Genomic DNA, 22,226 nt, shown 5'->3' with positions numbered 1-22,226 from the left:
AAGAGCCTACATATTCTGCCCCCTCTCCCCAACCCCTTTTATCCTTTTAAAAGTCCTATCAGCCCTGCCTTCCTCCTCTCCACCCGAGAGGCTTAGTACGATCAATGGATCCTGTATAAAGTCTACGTAAGTTTTAACTTATTGGAACTGTAAGACAATTAAGGTAGGCTGCGGGAGCTGCCACAGATAAAATGAATAGACATTTTCCAATAAATGCCATAAAATTAGAGTAGCTTGAAATTTCAGTGAATTTGGGTTATCTAAAACGCATTATCCAAGCTGTTCCTAAACTGAAGTATTAATACATAAGGTTAAAATCTTGGAGGAAAAAACTGTTAAGACAAAAAGTCAAGCAGATTTCACAAAAGAATAAATATCCTAAAAGAACAGAATCTAGAAGTTGTTACATTAAATTTATTTCTCACCTCAGTAAAAGGTTTTTTTACTTTTGGGTTTTGTGAACTTTCATTCTTTGGAGTAATAAGATTTCTCTTTTGTATGATACATAATATGTTTGTCAAAAATACATCAAAAACCAAAAAACACTTGGCTTCTTAATACTTACAAATAAATCCATATTCCATACTATGTAAAACACTTTATTTATTTTGTAAAAACATGTTTAAATATGAATAAAAATACTCCAACCAAAAGTAGTCGCCCATTTTTAAAAATGAAATTTGTATTTAAAACATAAGAAATGAACCCAAACCATATAGAAAGTCTTGAAGTTTATTTTGGTAGACTTGCTTTTTATAGGCATTGGTTTAAAGTGATTCTTTTCAGAGACATTCTTTGAAAAGCTAAAAATGCAAAGGCTTACACTTTATTTTTATTTCAGATATGCATAGTAATTACCCAGGAATAAGGATTCTCCATTTTCTGCCTGTTGGGAGCAAACAGATCTAGGGCCGTAAGCCCCTTTTGCACTCTGAACTGTTAGGCGAGGCTGACTTTTCTCCTTGTTCCAAGACTCCAGGGTGAGGGCAGCCTTGCTGTATCTGTCAGGGGTGGAGAGACTTCCAGAGGCTGGGCCCTTCAGCCAGGGTTCCCCTACCCGGGCCTGCGCACCCACCCCTGCCCCACGCCTCAGCCAGGCCCCTGGCTCCCACATCAGGTGCTGCAGTGAAACCCACTGACGATTTTACTTTGGACACAAATCCTTCCTACTTCGACCACCGGAGCCACTGCCTGGGGCTGGGGGTGGGACACAGGAAGCCCAGTAATTGCTGTGTCCTATTTTAGGGGACGCGTCCCCAAGAGTCTCCCTCAAAAATCTGCTACCAACCCTGAAGGGAGGATACTGTTTTTTACCTTTTATAAAACACTGCAGATGCTCAACCTACAGCCTCTAACTGGGGGATAATCCAATATTCTAAAAGCACACACCTATCCTGAGTTTAGTGGTCATGTTTTAAAGATTATGCATAAAAAGAAATGCAAAGTTTCCGTTAAGACTTTAAAGCTCCTTGCAATCACTGATTGTGGGGTGCACAAAGGGCCCAAACCCTAGAGACAGGCATTGCAGGGAGATGGGTTCCCTAACACTAACAGCTAAAGGTAAAATGTCTTTATATTCAGCTGTTCTGTATGAAGCAGAATTTGAAGAGTCTTTGGTTCATGTGGAGGCAAAATCAGGTTTATGGAAAATGCAACATCTGCTTCAAGGCTATTTCGTCTCCCCCAAGACAACTGGGTCTCCTGCAGGAGCCAGAGCGGCCTGCTAGAAGCGCAGAGGCAAAGCAGGACGCCCGGAACATCTCCGTATCCTTTGACGTGGCCACACTTCATTAGTTTTAATTTACAGAAAGGAAATTAAATAACATTTTTCCCAAAGCAGAATGTCCAGAATAGAACTTCAGCTTAAAACAAAACGTAGCATGTTTTTCATTAAATAACCCCCCAAAGACATTCAAAAAGTAATGATGGCAGCTCTGAGAGAAGACTTGCCTTATATTACGAAGTTGTAGACATGAAACTTGCATCATTAGCCTGAAGATCTTTGTCCCTGATGATATTTTGCAGACGCCCTCTCAAGGGTGAGTCCATTTTGTATAATAATTTTAGGGTGGTGTGGACTTTTAGTTAAACTTGTCACTAATTCCAAAGAAGCCTTGGGCATTTAGGAGAGAGGAATTTTACTTTTTTAGAAAAATAATTCTAATTGAAGCCTTATTTGCAAAAATTAGTTAAAGTTATGTTTCCAAAAAATACATATTGAGTTGGTGTATTTAACTAAACATGTTATTTTTTTTCTCCCTTCCTATGGGGCTGTCTGTGCCTGGCTAAAGGTAGACAGATTTTACACTGAAAACCACAAGTTGCTGGAATTAGCCTGACTGGGTGAGACCTGGATAAAGATGGTGCTAGTTTACAACGAAGGGATTTTGTTCAACGCTGAAAGCTCCATCAAACTTTCTTTCCACTAATTTCAGTGGGGACTGGCAGGAAGAGAGAAAAGTGGACAAAAATTGTCCTTTTAAGGCTGTAAAGTAATGGGTATGATTCATAAGTTCAACAGAGATAGGAATTACATGGAAAAAGCATGGAGTACATCTGGAAGTAGCAAATGTATATCAAAAGGCTTCCTTTCTTTTGTTCTTCCATGGAGACTTTTAGCGGATCAGATTTTGACTGTCGTCTTCTAATGCTATGTGCACACACACACGTGACACGCAGGCACGTGTGCACACGCACACACACTCACATCCTCTTTCTGAACTGACGGTATTCGGCACTGGTAATGTTTTCTTTCTTGGCAACATAAGGAAAAAGTGAACGAAAGACTATGACTTACAAATAAAATGCTGTGGATTCTACATTCTGTGCACTGGCACAGTCTTGCAGGAGTGCTCTGCATTTCAAAGCGAGCCTGAAACTGGCTTTAAAGCTCCAAATCCTCCCTTGCATGTGGTGTGAGAGTGAGCCCTCATCTCCGGCTGTCACAGCCAAACTGTCCATCCACCCCTACGCCCAGGCAGTGCCTAATCAACGCTCGGAGGATCTTGAGCTTGATGCCATCTCTTCACAATGTGCAGTAAATTTAAACTTGGGAAAGGAGAGCTCATAACACAATGTCAAAGTCATTAACTGATTTCCTCTACCAGTCACTGCGACCGTACTGGCTAGAGGTATCTCTACAGGCTTTAGACACTGTTGGCGGACCAGTCGCCACCAGGTGGAGAGTGGCTCTTGGAAGTCTGCTTTCTCTTTTCTCCACTAGCCAAAAAAAATAAAACAATGACTAAGTGCCAATGTATGTTCTTATAGGAAAATCTCTCCCTAGATGCTTATAAACAGTGATACCATCATACCTCTAACTCACCACTGGCCTGGGCCCAAGAGCATTTTTTGATCTTTTTTTTGTTGTTGTTGTTAAATAGTCTAGGGGTAAAGGTCTCCAGGACTGGGAAAATATTAGAATTCTCCCACTGCTGTTTCCACGTAACCCCCACAACCCAGTAAACATAAATCCAAGAGGGGAGAGTGATTTCACACCCATGGGAAGGCTTCCCACCGATCAATCTAAGTTAAATCTTCCGCTGATCAATCCTCCCTCCCAGAGCTTCTTCAAACACCAAACAAAATTATAACAACAAAACCAACCTTAAAAAAAAATAATTACAAAATTAAAGAGTTAACGAATGAACGGAAGGAGGAAAGACTTCACCTCCACCCTAAGCTGGGTTTCCCGACGGGCCAGGACAGGCGGCCGTGGGGGAGGTAGGATGCTCCAGAGGCGGTTCTGCACTTGGCCGTGACCCAAGGTGGCCCAGAGGCGTCCTGGCCCACTGCGCAAGCGCTGGGCCGGAGTCAGGGCGGCAGGCCCGGGCCCACCTGCCCAGCACCCTGCTACTGCCGCTTAGGGAGGATGAGGTTCCGCAGCATGTCGAAGGAGTTGCCGTCGGGGTGCACAGTCACGACCTCGCCGCCCTCCTGGTGAACCTGCAGGAAGCCGGAGTCGTCCAGGCCCACTATGGACGCCGCGGGGCCCTCGGCACTTCCCAGACGGACCTGCTGACCACTGCAAAGGAAGAACAGCTGCGGTCACTGGGACGCGCACCCCGACGGCTGCGACAATCAGTGGGGCAGTGGCCCACCCGGTGAGGGGACTGGGGGTGCTGGGGAGACGGCTGAGGCTAGTTTCGGTTAAGGCGCAGCCCAGCCTGAGCTCTGGCTTTCTCTGGCCCTGCACGAATTGCTTTAATAACTACTAAAGTAACCAGGTGGTGCAGAGTGAACCGGGAGATTTTTTTCCCACGGCATCAGTCCTCCTGATTCTGATCATCTGCGATGATTACCCACCTCACTTCCTCACGCCTGACACTTTTAACAGAACGCTGTGCAGCTGTCTAGGTTTTTTTTGGCCGAGACTAGGAGAAAAGAGGCTGAGCTGATAAGAAAAGTTTTTTCCTATAAAGTTGGGCAGCACCAACTACAAGTGAAACTCATTCTGATCTACTTCTTTTGAATATTTTCCAAATGGACCCATTAAGTCACATCCTTCTCAGCAGTTTTCAAAGCATAGAATTTCTTCCTTAAATTTTTATTTTGAAGCATTTCAAACCTACTGAAAAGTTGAAAGAATAGTACAATAAATGCCATATTCCCTTCGTTTATTGTCACACTGATGACATTTTCCAGATTTGTTTTCTCTTTGCATGCACATGCACACACGCACTGTATTTTTGCTGCATCATTTAAAAATAAGTTGCAAACATCATGACCCTTTATGCTTAAATACTTCAGCATGTATCTCCTAAGAATAAGAATGATCCTCAAGAAGTCTAATCTTGACACGATAACACTAACAAACAGTGTATTGCCCCCTCAGTATCTTTTGTGGCCATTTCTCCAGAATCTAATTATGGGTCACACATTACATTTAGTTTTCATGCCTCTCTAGTCTTCTTTAATCCCAAACAACTCTCCCATCACCTTTTTGTTGTTTGTTTATTTGCAGACACTGACATTTTTGGAGGGTGCGGGCCTGCTGTTATATATTAGGGGTTCTCAAACTTGAGCTGCATGAGAATTCCCTGCAATATTTGTGAAGACACAGAGTACTGGGCCCTGATCCCAGACTTTTTGACTTAGTGGCCCCAGGTAGAGTGGTGTCTGGGGAATCTCACTTTGAGAACCATGGTTATCTAGAACGTTCCATAATTTAGGTGTCATCTGATTGTGTCTTCATAACCAAACTGATGCTAAACTCCCTGTGCTGTTGCATCCTTCCCACCGCACCCCTCCAGGAGGCACGAGATGCTGCCCCACTGCCCACAAAGCTACCTTGGTCAAGGTGGTGTCCACCAGGCTTCTCCATCGGAGAGGTAAAAATATAATTAATCGGACCCCAGTGCTCAGTCCCTCGTTTTAAGATACACAACTACTGACTTAACAAAGGAATTTTAAAAGAATGAAGCTGAGCCAGCACTGACCTGTGTACCCAATATTTATAATAAAGGGGAAGAACGCCGCTGGGCCCTTGGTCCTGAAAGGTGTCGATGAGTCTCTCCACCGTGGTCACGGCTCTAGCGATGAGAAAGTCGGCTCTTAAGGGCTTCAGTTCCGCCTTGTGTTGCTTGTTGTACTCTGCGACGAGGTCATTGATGCATATGGTAGGGTTACTGTTGGTCACATTGAATCCACAGCCTGGACAAAAGCAAACAATTGGAAAAATGAGCATCTCCCCATATTGGTGGCGTCTCACGTTCCTCGCCACCAACTGGAAGAAGTTACAGATTTTACTGTCCATCTCCTGCTTTCCTTGTCCTCATTTCAGATTTATTGTCTCTGGCAACTTAGACAGTGACTTATGTCTTTGTGACCGTCTTCCTTTTCGTCCTTCCTTTATTATCCTTGTTCAAGCTGGGACCATCTCAGCTTTATTGCAAATAAGCAGTTGAAAAAAAGAAAGCTGCATTTGATTCGATTTAATTAAACAGAAGTGATTAATGGACAAACTTCTTAGCGTTGCTTCTGAAATCACACCTCAAGTGTGGTCTCGCCAAGAATGCAGCTCTGTGCTCGGCCCCATATAGAATAAAATCTCTTATTTCTTTTCCTACTTGAGTAACAGGACACATGCTTAAAAACAGAGGATCGCATTGAGGACTTAAGAAGTAAACTCAGGATTTGGAGATTTCAAACCTTGGTCATGGCATGATCCTAGAACACATCTTTTAATAATTTATCCTTGGAAGGCTTTGGTGCTAAGGTTACACCGTTGGCAAGGAGCCAACCCATGTTCAGTGGCTCTTTTACAGGCGCCTAAACCAAGGCTTCAGGAGAGTGAGTGACCAGAGGCGGTGGCTGAATAGGCTTATCTGTGCTGTTACTTAACACCACCCTCCTCTCGGGGGAGGTCAGTGCCTTCAGAGAAGCCCAACCTCAGCGTTCAGCAGGGCCCCGAAGCAGCCTCAGAGAGGTCTCTAAGAAATGGGATACAGCAAGAACTGGGCAGTAAGACTACCGTGTTTCCAGTGCCTCTAACAAAAAAATTCCCCAAATACTCGCCTTAGACAGAATGATGACATGTGCGGTAACAGCATTCTTTGATAAATGTTCTACCATTTTTAGTGTAAAGGGAAGGATCGACTGGCCTCAGATTATTATAAAAAAAAAGACTGGCTATTAAAATACAAAGCAATATAAATTACATTTGGAAAAAACAAGTAACTACAACAACGGGACAGAATTTGCAGTTGTTCGTTTGTTCCTTCATTCAACATATACAATGCCTAAAGCGCCTACTGAATGTAAAGCATTAGATTACTGTATCATGCTGAAAAGAACTGCATTCAGAAAATTAAAATTCCTAGGGAGAACAGCAACACTGACTACCATGAACTTAGGCTGTGTCCTTCCAAGGACCAGAGAGCACCCCTGCTGGCAACTTGGAATCTTTTCCCAAAGACCCCCACACCCTTGGCTTTAAGAATTTAATAAAAGCAATGGATTCTCCCCACGGGAAAATGTTTAACTCCCTGCAGCCGTCCCTGGGCCCTTTGCTATCTGTGGACTCTTACTTAGGAAACTCTACCCCAATTTTTCATTTAAAGATAGGAAACAGAGCTTTGAGGGTTATGAAGCAGCCTGCCCAGAATAATACTGCCAGTCGTTAGCAGAGCTGGGAACACAAGCCTTGTATCCTCGGGCTGGTACTTCCAGCACATGGTCACGGGTTTGCTGCCCATTGCTGATTTCTCAACTCCAATGAGGTTCCACCTGACCAGCCTGGAACTTCTTCTTTCGTGACCTGGGAAGACTGAGTTAAGAATATAAGACAACCAGGAGAACTATCTTAGAAATTAACTTTCTTGGTCGGGTGTGGTGGCTCACGCCTATAATCCCAACACTCTGGGAGGCTGAGGCCGGATGACTGCTTGAGGCCGGCAATTTGAGACCAGCCTGGTTAGCAACATAGGGAGACCCTGTCTCTACAAAAAATAAAACAATTAGCTGGGCACGGTAGTGCATGCCTATAGTCCCAGCTACCTGGGAGGCTGAGGCAGGAAGATTACTTAAGCCCAGGACTTTGAGGTTGCTGTGAGCTATGACGACCACTGCACTCGAGCCAGTGTGGCAGAGCGAGACCCTGTCTCAAAAACAAAAAAAAAAAAAAAAGAAAAAAAAATTAACTTTCTTTTCTTATTGCAGAATGGTACATGAAATGTTTATTTTCACCATTTCAAATTCTATGAGAAGTAGGAGTATGAAAATGCCTGTTTGATTTGCTGTCAATTTCAGTGTCTTCCGCGGTCATAGATAGGAAACGCTAACCCCCTTGAAGCACTGTGAACCGATCTCACCCTCTCTGCACACACAGCGTGCCCCCTAACTACCAGACTCCAAGAAAACGCAATCTCCTGTGATAATCCGCTTCTACCAGTGGAGGCATGCATACGCCATTTTTATTGTTATTGTTTCATTCGTCTAAAAATGCTGGCGAAAAAGTTTTAAAAACTTACCGATAAGTATGTAAAACATCTCTCCCATAAGCGTTGAGTTAACCAGAACCCCGCCGATCTTCATGAGGTCACTGTAATAAATGTCGTTGGGCCACTTCACCCGCAAGTTGATATCCTAAAGGAGAATCTGCACGTTAGCTGAGCAGTCACGGCACACGAGGCAGGGCTGGGGTCACTGCTCGGAAAGGAAGCTAAGAGCAGAAGCCAGGGGAATATGGGCCTCGGCCTCTCTTTTTCAGATGGCAAATCACTTCCCTGGGACCATCCAATGGCAAAGTGCCTCTCAGGGCTCGAAGGTGAGGGACCTAGAGGACATATTCAGCCCCAGCCCCAGCATTCTCTCCCCTCCCCCTACCACCCATCACTGTCTCTACCATCCGGAGCACTTTCTGAAGACGCCCCCACCTTGGGAATCAAGTTCATTATCTCAGTATCAACAATCACTACCACCATGGGGCGCTAGTGTGTGCGGGGGTGGAGGGGGGACGGGGAGAGAGTAACACGCCCAGGGTTCCTTCCCCTTAAGGAGCTCATGCTTGAGAGACAAAGATGCCCCCGAACTAAGCAATGCCATAAAAGGCAGGTAGCAGTGTCTCAGGTGGAGTGCTAGGAAGACGCAGAGGAGGAACTTGTTTTACTGAGTCATTAGAAAAAGCCTCAGAGAACTGCCGACAGTCAACTTGGGGAACGGAAGTGGACTTGTCCCATGGCCCTCCATCCTGCAGGGTGTGGCCTGGGGTTTTTGCCTGTGACCCGGTCACAGCAGAATGGAACAAGAGGGGACTCTGCCTCGAGCTTGGCCACCTAGACCTCCGCCTGAGGCTCTGAAGTTGGGACTCAAACTAGCTTAGACAGAGTGGTAGCCAGAACTTCGAGGTCTCTTAGACCTGGGGCTGGCAGCCAGGCCATGCCTCGTGTGGGTTCAGGAAGCTTGTCTGGATGAAAGGAGAGAGACACACAGTGGAAAAAAAAAAAAAAAAGAGGCCAGAGAGTAGCTGATGGCCTCCAAGTCTGACGGGGCTGGTCTTCCCGCACTGTGGGCCAGCACAGCACCGGGCCCTTTCTCAGCTCTAGTCTGCATGTTACACCAAACCCACTTAACAGAGGAAGAAACTGAGGCTTAGAGAGATTACATAGCTTGCTTGAGGTCACACCACTTGGAAGTGGTAGAGCTGGGACTCAAACCCAGGGCTTCCTGACACGGAGCCTAGGGAGCGAGCCCTGTGCTATGCGGCCTGCTGCTTCCACAAGACGCCCTTCTCTCCTTGCGACAGGCCTTCTCAGTCCGTGGCCAGTTAGAGTGCATTTCTGCTCTTCGGAAGCTCACCTGCCCCAGCACAGCAGTCGAGGCTGAGAGGAAAAGTTCAGGGACAGGAGCGACAGAGCAACAGAAGCATCAATGAAATACGGGGTGTCCATAATGACCCTTAACTGATAAGGATCTCCATGTTTCTTTTTTGTCTAGAACAGGGAATTTTCTACTGGGGGACATTTGGAAGTACTGAGAAGCATTCTGGCTGTCATGGGGATGCTGCTACACGTCCTCTAAGCCACAGGACAGCCCCTACAACCAAGACGTCAGGGGCCCAAGTATCTACAGGGCCAAGGCGGAGAACTCTCATCTAGCAAACCTGTAGCTTGGAGACCCTGGCCTCTGTCACTGTCCCCAATTCCCTCTCCTCCTCTCTTGCCTTCCCTCGTGCCCCTGGACCCACCATGGTGGCACGAGTTCCCAAAGCCCGGACAAGCCGCTCCACAGCGCGGGCACCAGCTCATTCCTGAGCTGGGCTCTTGCTCAACTTCACATTTTCAGATCTAGTGAGTGAGCGAGGCAGCTTATGAAATTTTGGGTTCTCACGCAAGTAAACAAGAGCATCTCTTCCAAGATGAGGGGGAAGGCCGTGTACCTAGCTTTCATTTTCTCAATCATTTATTCCAATAGCCCCTGCGACCTTCCCTTGTATAAAGCACTATGGTAAGTGCAGTGGGGACCGAAGTAAAAGGAATCCTGCTTCTACAGAGCTGGTCACTTTGCAGGAGATGGAAGCGAAGCACAGGCCTCTCTGCTTCAAAGTCACACGAGGTCACCACCATAAAGGAGGTCTGGACATTTCTAGTGCCGTTACTCAGTTGGAGGAAAAGAGCTGGAAGCAGCTGGAGCACTCGGGGAATGGTATTGGAGCTGAGCCCCACGGGAAGAACAGCATTTCGAGCGCAGAGGAGAGGGCGGGAGCAGGGGTGTGTGGCTGCTCCAGGAGTTGGGGGTCACGGGCAGAAGGAACAGCAGGCACGGGAGCAGGCAGGCCGGGGTGGGCTCCGGAAGGAATGGCGAGTGTCTGGGTGATGCTTCGGGTCTGGGAAGGGGGACGTGATTTGTGTGCTGACGGTGACATCTGGCTAGGGACAAGTTGGAGCCCCAGCGAAGGTCATAAGAAAAGCAAATGCCACGCAATTGGGGCCTGTCTCAGCCATCTAGTGGCTGTACAATGTAAGCTGACTCTGCTGTGGGAAAAATAAAATCCAATTCAAAATCACAGTCCTGTCGTACAGGGGAGACTGAGGCAGCCAACTAGGAAACGGGGGAACTTTGGTGGGAGCGTCTTAAGTAGAACGGGACGCAAGTCCCCCGCCCCCTGCACGGCCCAGGCCCTCAAGGAGTGCCCCTAAGTTAGCTGGTGAGGCTGCGAGGTCAAAATCAAAGCCGAGAAAGAATCTAAGCAGACCCATCTAACCTTCCAGGCTCAGTATTTTACTTATTTTCCTAAGACTAATTAATCTGTTGCTAGAGTTAAAAATAGTTACTCTCACAAAGGAATTCTACATTCACGACTGTGTTCTCTGAGGCCAGTGACAGCTCAGGTGCTGCAGACTGGGCACCTGCAGGGTTGTCAAAGTCTGATTAGCCCCAAACTCACCGGACAAGCAAGGATGCTGGGCGCCCGGTAACAATGTCCACGGTGCTGACGTGACATGACACGGGAAACACGGACTCGAGAAGATCTACACACGGTGGGTATGCGCACGGCCGTGTCAGAGAGGGGGTTAAGGGACAGTTTCCTCATTTAAACAATGACAACAGGACCTCTGAGTCCTCTTTGAGAGTCATACTTTACCGCCCTGCCTCAGGGATCAATACGATCATTTCTTTTCAGCCTGACCTTGGAGCTGTGGGTGGGTGGGAGGGAGGCAGGGGAGGCATCTCCTTTCACGGCCGTTTGGACTTCTTCCAGGAGCATTTAGCAGGGACACATGGAAGAAAAGGCTTTGGTCACTGTTCTCGCTCATCTTTCTGACAACTGATGCCAACACATCCAAAAGTAATAGCAAGGCAGGCACATCTGTCCTAACAGCTGGGGGAACATGGTCCCAAATGAACCTGGACGTCGAACTCTGCCGAGCCCAGACTGCGGTCCATGGAGGTAGGAAATGAGGAGGTTTCTTTAGGTCCAAAAAAATAACCCTTTTCAACAGGAAACGCAGACGAATAGCTCCTGTCCAGTCCAACAATCAAATCTCATCTACCGGAGCTTCAAACGACAAACAAACAAAACCTCGCCCTTACTAGGATGCGTGAGAAATCCGACAAACTGGATGGAAGTGGACAGTAGCGTGTGGAATGCTGGCCCGGAAACGCATTCCGCAGGCCTGGAGCAGCATCGGCACCTGGCGGCTCGTGGAACTCCAGGAGCGCTTTGCTGCCAGCTTTGCGAGGGGCAGGCTGGGGCTCTGCAGCCACCAGCCATGCAAACCAACGCTGCAAACAAAACCCAGCCAACCCCGCGTGCCTAATAGGGACGGAGAGGGAAATGAAGGCGTCCATACCTGGTACTCGGGGATGGACCTCACAGCTTCCACGACAGCCAGGGACATCAGATGCTGGACAAACGGAATCCGCTGGCCCAGCTGGGATCTCAGGGGGATGGAGATGAGCAGAGTAGAGATGGCGCATCCCACGGGGCTCAGCCACGCGTTCCTTCCCCGGCCTGGAACACAGGCCCCGTTGGGAAACCCGCCGCCTCACCACGGAGACCGGCGCAGACACAACTAGCAGTGCCAGGGCCGCGCGCTGGAGGGGTGTCTCACTTATTAAATAAGCCGGCGCTTAGTAAAACCCTTGACTATTCGGAGGTTAACTCCATAAAAAGAAAAGCTTTCTAAAATCTGAAGCTCTGTTGCTGGAAAAGTTTCTGACAATTAGCATGACGTTCTGCTTCCGAGAGCATGCCGTTGATGCTTTGATGATTCACGACCGCACAGTGTCTGAACGTGACCGTGAATTTAATTCTCACTGGATGGTCACGAAGGCAAAATAGAGACAGCGGGAAACGGGACCGACTTTATGCTGATCCACGAGGTCCTGGGAGCCACTGTTTAAGTGGCGCTCCCTGCTGTCGTGACGGTCGCACGGCCCGGCAAATATGCCAGCCACCACGGGCTGTGCGCTCCGAATGGAGGGACTGCATGGCGTGTGCACGCTATGATATCTCAACAAAGCTGCTAATAAAAAGAGTGATCCCTGATATTAACTCTGCATTGTTACTTTTCTTAACATTGAGGTTAAGAAAATAAAATAATCAAAATGAGAGGTAGCGTTCATCAACGTTCCTCTGCAATGTCTTTTTATTAGTCTATCTATTGAGACCCACGGCTTTAGAGAAAACGAATTTTTGTTTTGTTTTGTTTAAGAGAAAGAAGTGGGAAACAGTAGATTCCTTATTTCTTTGCTTCTTCTGAGAAAGTCGTGAGAGCCTCTGAGGGTGAAGAGCACATTTGGGTGAGGCCGGCGCCGGCTGGGGAGGGCCCGGGCCCCCTCAAGTGCCCCCTGCACAGACACTGGGCAGGCCACCCGTGCAGGGCCAGGCCCCAGATGGTTCTGGGAGGACGTGGCTCTTGCCGCGGGGACCAGCAGGGGGTGTGAGCCCCGAGCTGCGCCCTGCTCCTTTGCGGTCACTCTGTGACTGGGCACTGAGAGGGAGCACCTGCTGCGTACATGTGAATCCCAGGGCCAGCTGAGGGGGGGGTCTGGCATGTGCAAGGCCCCTCCATGTGACACTGAGCAGAGACACAGAAGGCACCTCACGCAGAACCTTCAGGAAAACAAATGCCTCTAGATTCACAAACTGTGGAGCACAGAACTTACGAGATGTAGGTAACCGAATGTTAAAGCCATCACAGGCCAGTGTCACATGGAGACATCACAATTGGAGACAATGCTCTGATTCTATCTACTAGGGCTAAATCTTCCGATCACCGCTTCCTTCCCTCTTCCTCCGTTCCGGGCAGTTATGAAAACAGAAAGGACTCCTAACCATTGTGTGGCTGATGGCCAGCATACAGGCTCGATGGGCTCTCCGGCCAGGAGAGCCACAGGTTTTAGAAAACAAAAGTAACAGCAACGATAGCAAAAGATGACTGACCTTTGCCCTGGGTCTGCCGGACTGCGATCGCTATTAATCCCATTTCCTGTGGCATCTCAAACATCAACCTGCGGACAGAGGGAAAGACCAGTCAGCCAGGACAGAAGCAATGCTCAGAGAGAGAGAGAGAGAGAGAGAGAGAGAGACGGTGTCTACACCCATCTGCAAACGTGCCTCAGAGGAAGGCCAACTTCGGGTTTCTACGATCTGTACAAATGGAAAGCCAGGAGGGCAATACCCTCCTTTCTAGTCTCTGAAGTGAGAATGAAAAGGCATGAAAAAAAAATCACCATTTAGTATCAAAAAAAGAGCATGCGGGAGGGGCATGCAGACCCTGAGCTGTTACTCAGTTTACTTAGACTCAGGCTGCCTGTCATCAGAGTAGCCTTTCGGGTTCTCTCTGCCCCCCACCCCCCACCCTCCCGTGTGTACCTTCTTCAAGTGACACCCAGCAATCCCTGACATTTGTTTCTACTTACGGTGCGTTTTTCTGTTTGAACGCTGGGACACCATTATAACAGAAGTTTCTGATTATTCAGAAAACCAATAGGGTGGCAATAAAGCCGTTTAAAAGATACACTATCCCCTGAGAACTAATTATGATTTAACTATAGTAAATAAATCTACACCTTCTGAGAACTCGAGAGAACCCTGCATCGTTTTAGGCTTCAGTTCTGCTCTTAAAATGGTTCCACGTAAAAGAATACAAACTTCCCTTTGGGGGACAGGTAGCAAAGTGCCCTACGTGTCCCCCAAACGAGTCTGCATTCACGCTTTCCACAAAAGGAAGGGGAAAAATGAAACACACAGACGCCCCACGCTGAGGGTTTCCTCCAAGCCGCGCTGCACACGTTTGGACCCTGAAGTAGGGCAGGGTCCCCCCACGGTCCTGCAGCCGCTGGTCAGACACCGTTCACATGTGCCTGTGTGTCACTGCAGTTTCGAGGGACTCTGCAATATTTTTCTTTTTGAGGGCGGAGAGCGGCAGGGCCAGGGATGGGGAAGAGATGGTATTTTGCATTAATGTAAAGTTTCCAAAAATAAGTCTCCAGGGATCCACAGTGCCCTGCTGCAAGGAGGAGGGCTCTGAGAACCTCATCCTCCTCCCCTCCGGGCTAGAGGGACTGGCTGGAACTTTGCAAATGGCTGGAACTCGGCAAGAGAAAAAAAAATGCACAAAAGCCGAGAAAAACAACACACAGCGTCGTCCTGCGCACTGATGACTCACAGGGCTCTGCCTGCCGGCGTGTGCAGGCCCCGGTTAGGACAGGGGAGCCCAGAAGACCCTCCGCTTGTTAAGAAGACCCCGGGCCGCGAGGGGCAGGGGCTCAGCTGCCCGGACAGCTGTCTTCCACACGGCAGCTGGAAGAGGCCCAGGGCGCTCCCGGCCTGGCCGCCCCTGTGCCAGGCCTACTTCCATCTCACATGAAATACAGCTCCAGAAGTATTTCTCTTGGACACCATGAATAACTCATTGAGATCGAGTGTGCCTATACACCACTGGGCTCCAAGAATAAAGCGTCCTTTTCTTGTGTTGGACCAGCAGAAAATCCTAAGAAGGAGCCTTTGTCTGTGCAGGGAGTTTATATTGTCTTCCAGGAGCCTCTGATTTCCAGAGGGTTCCAGCAGCCCTTTACCTGGGGTCCAGAGGCCCAGGGCTCTGTGAGGGGGCGATCGGGCGGGTTGAGGGGATGATTTAGCACATTGTGAGCAGATTGCAAAAGCTCTGTAAATCACAGGCAATCTAGGATGTTCTTTAAACAAGTAGACAGTAGACAGTCATATGCTCTAGCCACGATGGTGACGGTGGAAAGGGGGTGTGCAGGAAAAAGGTCGGTTCAGAAACCAAACACAGACTTCTAGAACAAAGAGAGATGATTAAGGGAACATATGCACTAAACTGCTAGAGGTTTGGCAGCAGTTAACAGGGCATATTAATGAGAAGAGGGAGTCTGTGCCGAAGGCCAAGAGGAAATTCTGCAAGGAGGGAGACAACAGGGGAAGGAGCTAATGCTTAGCTTGAGACAACTGGAGGCCGCCAGATTTATTTCTGCTATCTCAGATAACTCTGGGGACCAAACCACACGGCCACAGTCAACAAAGAAGCATTTATAAACTTTGTAAATTTTGCATTTCTGAAAATGAAGCTGCTTGTGTTTGCTTTAGCAGAAAAGAGAGACCATACATGCATTTCCATCCTTAGTTGATGATGTCCTTACAAAAGGGGGGGGGGAAGCAAGAGGTTGCATGATTACCTCCCTGCCTCTGTACGTTTTCTTTCCTTGCTGGCAAAGGCTACAGAATAAAAGGTTTTTGTGAGTGGCAGCAGCGTGCATGCGCTGCAGTACCAAAGGGGCACTTGGAGAATAGTGCTGTTTTACGTTCTTGTGTTCTAAGTCTGAAACACGAGGAACCCCTGAAGGGTCATTTTGCAAATGAGGCAGCCTCCTGACCACGTGGTTACTGAATACATCCCCGGACCCCGACTGTCTCATGGTCATTAAGATTAAGCTTCAATAATTTAAGACTAATCTAGAAGACAGGCCAGTAGGAATTAGTGAAAAATCTGAACAAACAAAATTTTAAATTCAGACTCAGTCCGCTCACTTTGGGGATCCAAACCTAAGGAAATAAATAGTCTACATTCACTACGGTGACATAAAAGTAACAATTTGGAAATAACTGTTCAATAGGGGAATGGTTAAGTAAATTATTATTATATATATGAATTATTATTATACATTATATACATTATTATATACATTCCAATGACTAATGGAATAATGTATAGTAGTTAAAAATGACAGTTATGAAGACTATGTATTAATAGCAACATGGAAGAAATTTTTGCAATACAATATAAATAAAAAAGCAGGATACAAGAAACTACATATACTTGTATTCCAACTACGTATAATGCAATTCATAGAAAAGGGAGGGAAGGGAGATTTGACAAATTGTTAATGGTGGAATTAACATTCTAATTATTAGAATAATTTTTTCTTTTATTTTAAAACTTTTCTTTAATACGATTGGTTACCTTTTAATTTAAAATTTTGAATTTTTGAATTTTTTTGGAAATACATGTTTTTTACATTTAGATATATTTGTAATTAGCTGTTCATAAATACAGTATTTCCAAGACCAAAAAACTGCTTTAAAAATAACTAAGACAATTAACAATAGTTATTTGCAGTACTCATTTTATTATAATTAATGAGCAAGAGACTATTTGATAGTAACTAGTAAGCAGAAATTCCTAAAACCAGTCTGTTCATATGCAATAACAGCCTTAAAAATTTTAAACTTTTTGAGCCAGTGACTGTACTTCTATAGAACTGAGTACTAAGGAGTATTCAGATAGGGAAACGAAATAAATTCAGGGCAAACTATTCACAAACCATTAATGATACAGTGTGAAAAATCAGAAACAATCCAAACAGTCCATGATTGAGAAATTTTTAAAAAACCACAGCATCCCAAGAAAGAATATCACACAAGCCACACGTGATATGGGCAAATGCTCACCAAGCACTATTACGTGACTTAATCAGGATACAAAATCCTGTGTACAGCATAATTCCAATGAGGCTTTAAAATATACTTTAAAAAACTGTTAGGAAATATACCTGAACATTAGCTGCAATTATCTCAGGAAGAAGAATTATTTGAAAAATATGGAAAAGTACAAAGCAGAAAATAAGTCATCCAGTTAAGTGCCTCCTTCTCATTAAAAGTATATGTTCTTCTAGGATTTTTCTCCTTTAAAAAGATGGACATTATGTTCTCACTGGGAATAAAAAAAAAAAAAAAAAAAAAAAAATGGACATGCTTGAAGCTCTGACTCGATGGGGGAGGGGGACATGGGCAGTAAGTAATCTTAACACTTGTACCCCCATAATACGCTAAAATAAAAAAAATGTTTTCAATAAAAAAAAGGAAAAAATGCACACAGATATGTTTTTACAAAATATGTTTCTGATAATTAGAAAAGTTTTATTTTAGAGCAATTAAAATGTTGTCATAGATGTATTTGTAATTAACTATTCTTATTATATTGGTAAGTTTTAAAAAAGGAAGGCTTAAAAACAGTATCACAGTATGACTTCCTTTATGTGAGGTGTGTATTTATAAAAGAATACAGGACACATGTAGACAGCAGCTATCTCAGGAAGGGGAAGGTAGAATTACATGATGATTTTAATTTCTCTATATGGTTCTATGTAATCTCCAGGTGGCAAGATTTCAAGTGGTTTTTAGCTCCCTTTTTCTACTTTTCTGAAATTTCCAGTATTTCTATAATCAGAGTGCATTTATTTAATAATCAGGAAAATGCTATTATATTAAGAAAAGATTTATTTAAACCCAACTTTTCTTTTCAGTAGGTTAAGCCCACATCTGCTAGCTCACTAGTTGGTGAAAAAAACCGCCTCTGCAGAAAGACCACAGACTCACATCGAAAGGGCAGCCAGCGCCGGAGGCTTTCCGGGCACACGGAACACGGCATCCCTGGCCGTGCCCGTCCCAGGCTAGTCCCCTGGTGTCCGCGGCTCGCACACGCTGCCTCTGTCTGGAAGCCGTGCCGTGCCTTAAGCTGTGCCTCCCTTTCTTAAAGAGATGTTATATGGAACCTTTCTCTGGAAGAAGGACTCCCTGCCCCCCAGTAAGCCCAGGGCATCGTGCTCCAAAGCAGCTGCCGGGGGGGGGGGGGGGGACAAGAGGCAGGCACAAGGCCACAACAGCAGCGACAGAGTGCCCATCCCGGGCTGGGCAGCTTCATCAGCTCACGGTTCTTTTCAGTGCAGGCGGGGAGCGTGGCCTGCCACTGTCCTGCCTTCCCCCGGTTGTTTTCTTTATCCCCCAATTTTCTCAGTGCAGACTCCCTTTCCCTAGCTTTCAGGGAGATATACGTTCTCAGGCTTCCCATATGTGAAACAGAAACCGAACAAGGCAGCGGGGAGCAGAGGGGGAGAAGGGGACCCAGGCGCCCAGGCACTGAAGGCTCATGGCTTGTTTCTGAGTTTTAGAGACTTTACTGGAAGATGAATTCTCACCGTTCATAACCCTGCTGCCTTCCGCGCAGTTCAAAGGCAGTAGCGCTGTGCTTCGTTCCAGAGCCATTTTCTACAATGTATTACATTGTGAAAACCAACCATTACAGCTGGGTAGTACTTCTTAAAAAAATTTAAAGCTAAAATATCAGGATTTTTTTTTTTTTTTTTGAAGTTGCACTTTAACAGTACAATCGATTTTTTTCTTAAAGCTGCCTTTCTATTCAGGAATGCATAGCACTGTTTTTCGAAAAAAAATGAATAGTTGTTTCTGCTAAAAACGTCACCATTGCAGAAAGGATCGAGGCGCGGGGGACGGCTGTGCCACGCGCATGGGACAGTCCGGGGCGGAACAGGCCCAACTTCTGACACGGGCACGATGCCGAGGTTGACGTCCCTGGGACAATGCAAGGTCCTCTCCTGAGGCTATTATTCCTGGCAGCTAAGGAACGGTTCCCAGGGAACTTTAGAAACATGACGGAGACTCAGACGCACGCAGACTGGAACCCTCAAGCTGCCATGAACTAACACAGAGGAAGGGACTCCATCTCTCTGCCTCTCACCAGTTAAACTTTGGAACATTTTGTGCAGTTTCAGCCAAAATGAAATATGATGGACTACACTAAGTGGTCTTCGTCCTGTAGATCCTAGAACTTCTTGCCGTCAGAAGTCAAGAATGGCCTCCCGTTAGCTCCTCCTCTTGGGAATAAGGAAGGTGCTGAGGGAGGGGGAGGGAAGGAATGGAATAGTGGGGAAACGCGTGCGTTTGGGGGGTCTTCAAAAACTCTGAAGATAATGCTTCTCCTTTCCGCCCACCCCTAATCTCTCCTACCCACTCACACACTCAGGTGATCTCTACCTGAGTGTTTAAGTGACACTAGCAACTAGGGGTGCAAAATCTTCACTCCTAACTCTAGGGTCTCTGAACCCGCTTAGCAAAGCTACCAATGTTGGTTGAACTAGCTCTCTGGTTGACTTTAAGTTATTGTGCACAAATAATATTGGTCAGTGATGCACACCGGCAGATAATATGACAGTTTTATTGATATAGTCTTCCATTATATTCTGGATTTGACATTAAAGCCATAACGGTCCTTCGTCAATGCACCCCCCCTTCTGGTGTGTTTTATATCATGTCTTCTTCCTCCCTTGTGTGTAACAGGATGAGTATCTCATTTAGAGGCCACGTGGGAACGTGAACTGTTCAAGAGCAGAGCCGTCGCAGGCCTTCCCTGAGAGCTCTCCAGAAGCCAAGTGATGCCTTTGGTTCAGGTGTAAGAGACACCTGTTTAATTTCCATGTCCCCTGGCATGCCAACCACTCACAGGTTTCTGGCCTATCTTCTCCGTCTCCAATATCATAATAACGGACTGCTGCTGAGCCATCTCGTTGTTCATAGGAAGGTGTCCTGTAGATCCAGCTTTCAGAATGAGGCACCTTTCTAGCAAATCAAGCCTTTATTGATGTTGGTCTGTATTATTCAATCAAGATGAATACAAGCCATTGTTCCTCACATTGACATTAACACTGGATGTCTGAGTGTCAGCCACCTTCCACCTTAAACTGGCGCCATCACCGAATTCACAAATGGGCAAGGAAGCTTGTGTGGACTGAAAGTGACAGTGGTCACACTTCAACACGGGTGCTGGCTGTTAGATCCTTGCCTTCCGACGGCACGCCCTGACTGCACCACCACCCGCCAAACTCAGGCTGGCTGTCCTGACTCCTCCACCATGAGTCTCCAGATCATAGGATCTTCTCAACCCACCTTTCAGGCAGACCAGATCTCATAAATTATGTCCGTCATTTTTTTCAACTGGGTGTGGAGAGCACCCGCAAGCCACCACCACGAGTCATCCACCCCTGCAGAGGGCCTGCTTGTGAGACATTCGGCTGCTATTTCAGAAGATGGACATGGACTCGCTTTGAGCACACGGGAAGCAGACGTCCGGGAACCATCTTCCTGCAGGTACCGGGTACATGTTTCAACCGGTCACTTGGAATCGACGCCGATTTTTCGTGCTGCTAGCGGCGCTTTACGTGCACTTTCTCATTCAATCCTTCCAAAGTTGAGAGGATGGCCTTTCTTCAACAGATGAGAGGACAGAGTCTGGGAGAGGTGAAACCATTTCTGTAAGGCCACCTAGCCAGCAGGTCAGTAATGCAAATCAGTTCTGGTCGGTTCTAAGGACCATGCTATTTATTTTTCTTTTTTTTTTTTTTTTGAGACAGAGTCTCGCTTTGTTGTCCAGGCTAGAGTGAGTGCCGTGGCGTCAGCCTGGCTCACAGCAACCTCAAACTCCTGGGCTCCAGCGATCCTTCTGCCTCAGCCTCCCAAGTAGCTGGGACTACAGGCATGCGCCACCATGCCCGGCTAATTTTTTTTTATATACATATCAGTTGGCCAATTAATTTCTTTCTATTTATAGTAGAGACGGGGTCTTGCTCTTGCTCAGGCTGGTTTTGAACTCCTGACCTTGAGCAATCCGCCCGCCTCGGCCTCCCAGAGAGCTAGGATTACAGGCGTGAGCCACCGCGCCCGGCATATTTTTCTTTTAATCTTTTGCTTTGAAATAATGTCAGACGTATAGAAAAGTTGCAAGAAGAGTACAAAGAATTTGCATATGCCCTTCACACGGCACCCAGGTTTCCCAAATGTTCACTTTTTACCACGCGTGCTTTCTCCTTCTGTCTTTCTGTAATTTTTTTCTGAACCACCTGAGAGGAAGGTACAGCCCTAATGTCTCTTTACCCCTATGTGATTCCATGTATCCTTCCTAACAATGCAGGTATTATCTCACCTAATCACAGTACAATTACCAAAACCGGCAACTTAGCAGTGATACAACACTATTAACTAACCCAGGGGTTAGCAAACTTTATGTAAAAGGTCAGACAGTAAATATTTTAGGCTATGTGGGCTTTATGGTCTGTGTTACAACTACTCAACCCTGCTGTCCCAGGGCGAAAGCAGCCATGCCTGTGTTTCCACACAACTTTATTTGTGCACGCAGACATTTTTTATTTTTTAGAGACAGGGTCTCGCTCTGTCACCCAGGCTGGAGTACAGTGGCACGATCATAGCTCACTGCGGCCTCCAATTCCTGGGCTCAAGTGACAGATACAGAAATTTGAGTTATATATAATGTTCATGGCTCATAATATACAATTTTTTTTAAAACTAATAGACTTTATTGTTTACAGCAGCTTTAGGTTTACAGAAAAACTGTGCGGAGAGTTCCCATGTGCCCCCTCCCCTCAATAGCTTCCCTGTCATTTAACATCTTGCCTTGGTGTGTGCTACATTTGTTACAATTCCCAAACCAGTACTGATGACATTATTATTAACTAAGTCCAGAGTTTACCATTACCCACCGTTACAGAACAGTTTCACTGCCCTAAAAATCCCCTGTGCTCCACTCAATCTCCAGACCTCCCTCTCCCTGAATCTGTGGCCACCACTGATCTTTCTACTATCTCTACAGTTTTGCCTTCTCCAGAATGTCATGTAGGTTTTATTCTTTTTAAATTTTTTTCCAGCCACTTAAAGGTGTAAAAGACATTATTAGCTCTCAATCGCCAAAAAAACCTGGCAGCAGGCCAGATTTGGCCCAAGGGCCCCCAAGGATCTAATCTATAGGATGTGCTCAGATTTCATCCATTGTCCTAATGCTGCTCTTTAGAGCAAAACACAATCTTCTTTCTTTCTGATCTAGGATCTAACACAGGATCATTTGTTGCATTTAGTCCTGTCTCCTTAGTGTCCTTTAATCTCGTTTAGTTCCTCT

General features: G+C 46.3%; 1 protein-coding gene across 4 annotated transcripts in view; it reads right to left on the bottom strand.

Moving 5' to 3' along the window:
• Window positions 1-716: 716 nt before the first annotated feature.
• HLCS (holocarboxylase synthetase) overlaps window positions 717-22,226 on the bottom strand; it is a 213,311-nt gene continuing 191,801 nt past the window's right edge. For all 4 annotated transcript variants that reach the window (XM_012782909.2, XM_076000281.1, XM_012782910.2 and 1 more), the window contains exons 7-11: window positions 13,388-13,455; window positions 11,793-11,953; window positions 7,971-8,085; window positions 5,439-5,652; window positions 717-4,024 (exon numbers count right to left, since the gene is read on the bottom strand). In XM_012782909.2, the coding sequence (XP_012638363.2) occupies window positions 3,853-4,024; window positions 5,439-5,652; window positions 7,971-8,085; window positions 11,793-11,953; window positions 13,388-13,455 (730 nt within the window). In that variant the 3' untranslated portion in view covers window positions 717-3,852. The remainder of the gene's footprint in view (window positions 4,025-5,438; window positions 5,653-7,970; window positions 8,086-11,792; window positions 11,954-13,387; window positions 13,456-22,226) is intronic.

This window comes from Microcebus murinus, chromosome 1, assembly GCF_040939455.1.
Source record: "Microcebus murinus isolate Inina chromosome 1, M.murinus_Inina_mat1.0, whole genome shotgun sequence".
Lineage (NCBI taxonomy): Eukaryota > Metazoa > Chordata > Mammalia > Primates > Cheirogaleidae > Microcebus > Microcebus murinus.
The sequence above is the reverse complement of the archived record's forward strand: the minus strand, read 5'-3'. Positions and strand labels throughout refer to the sequence as shown.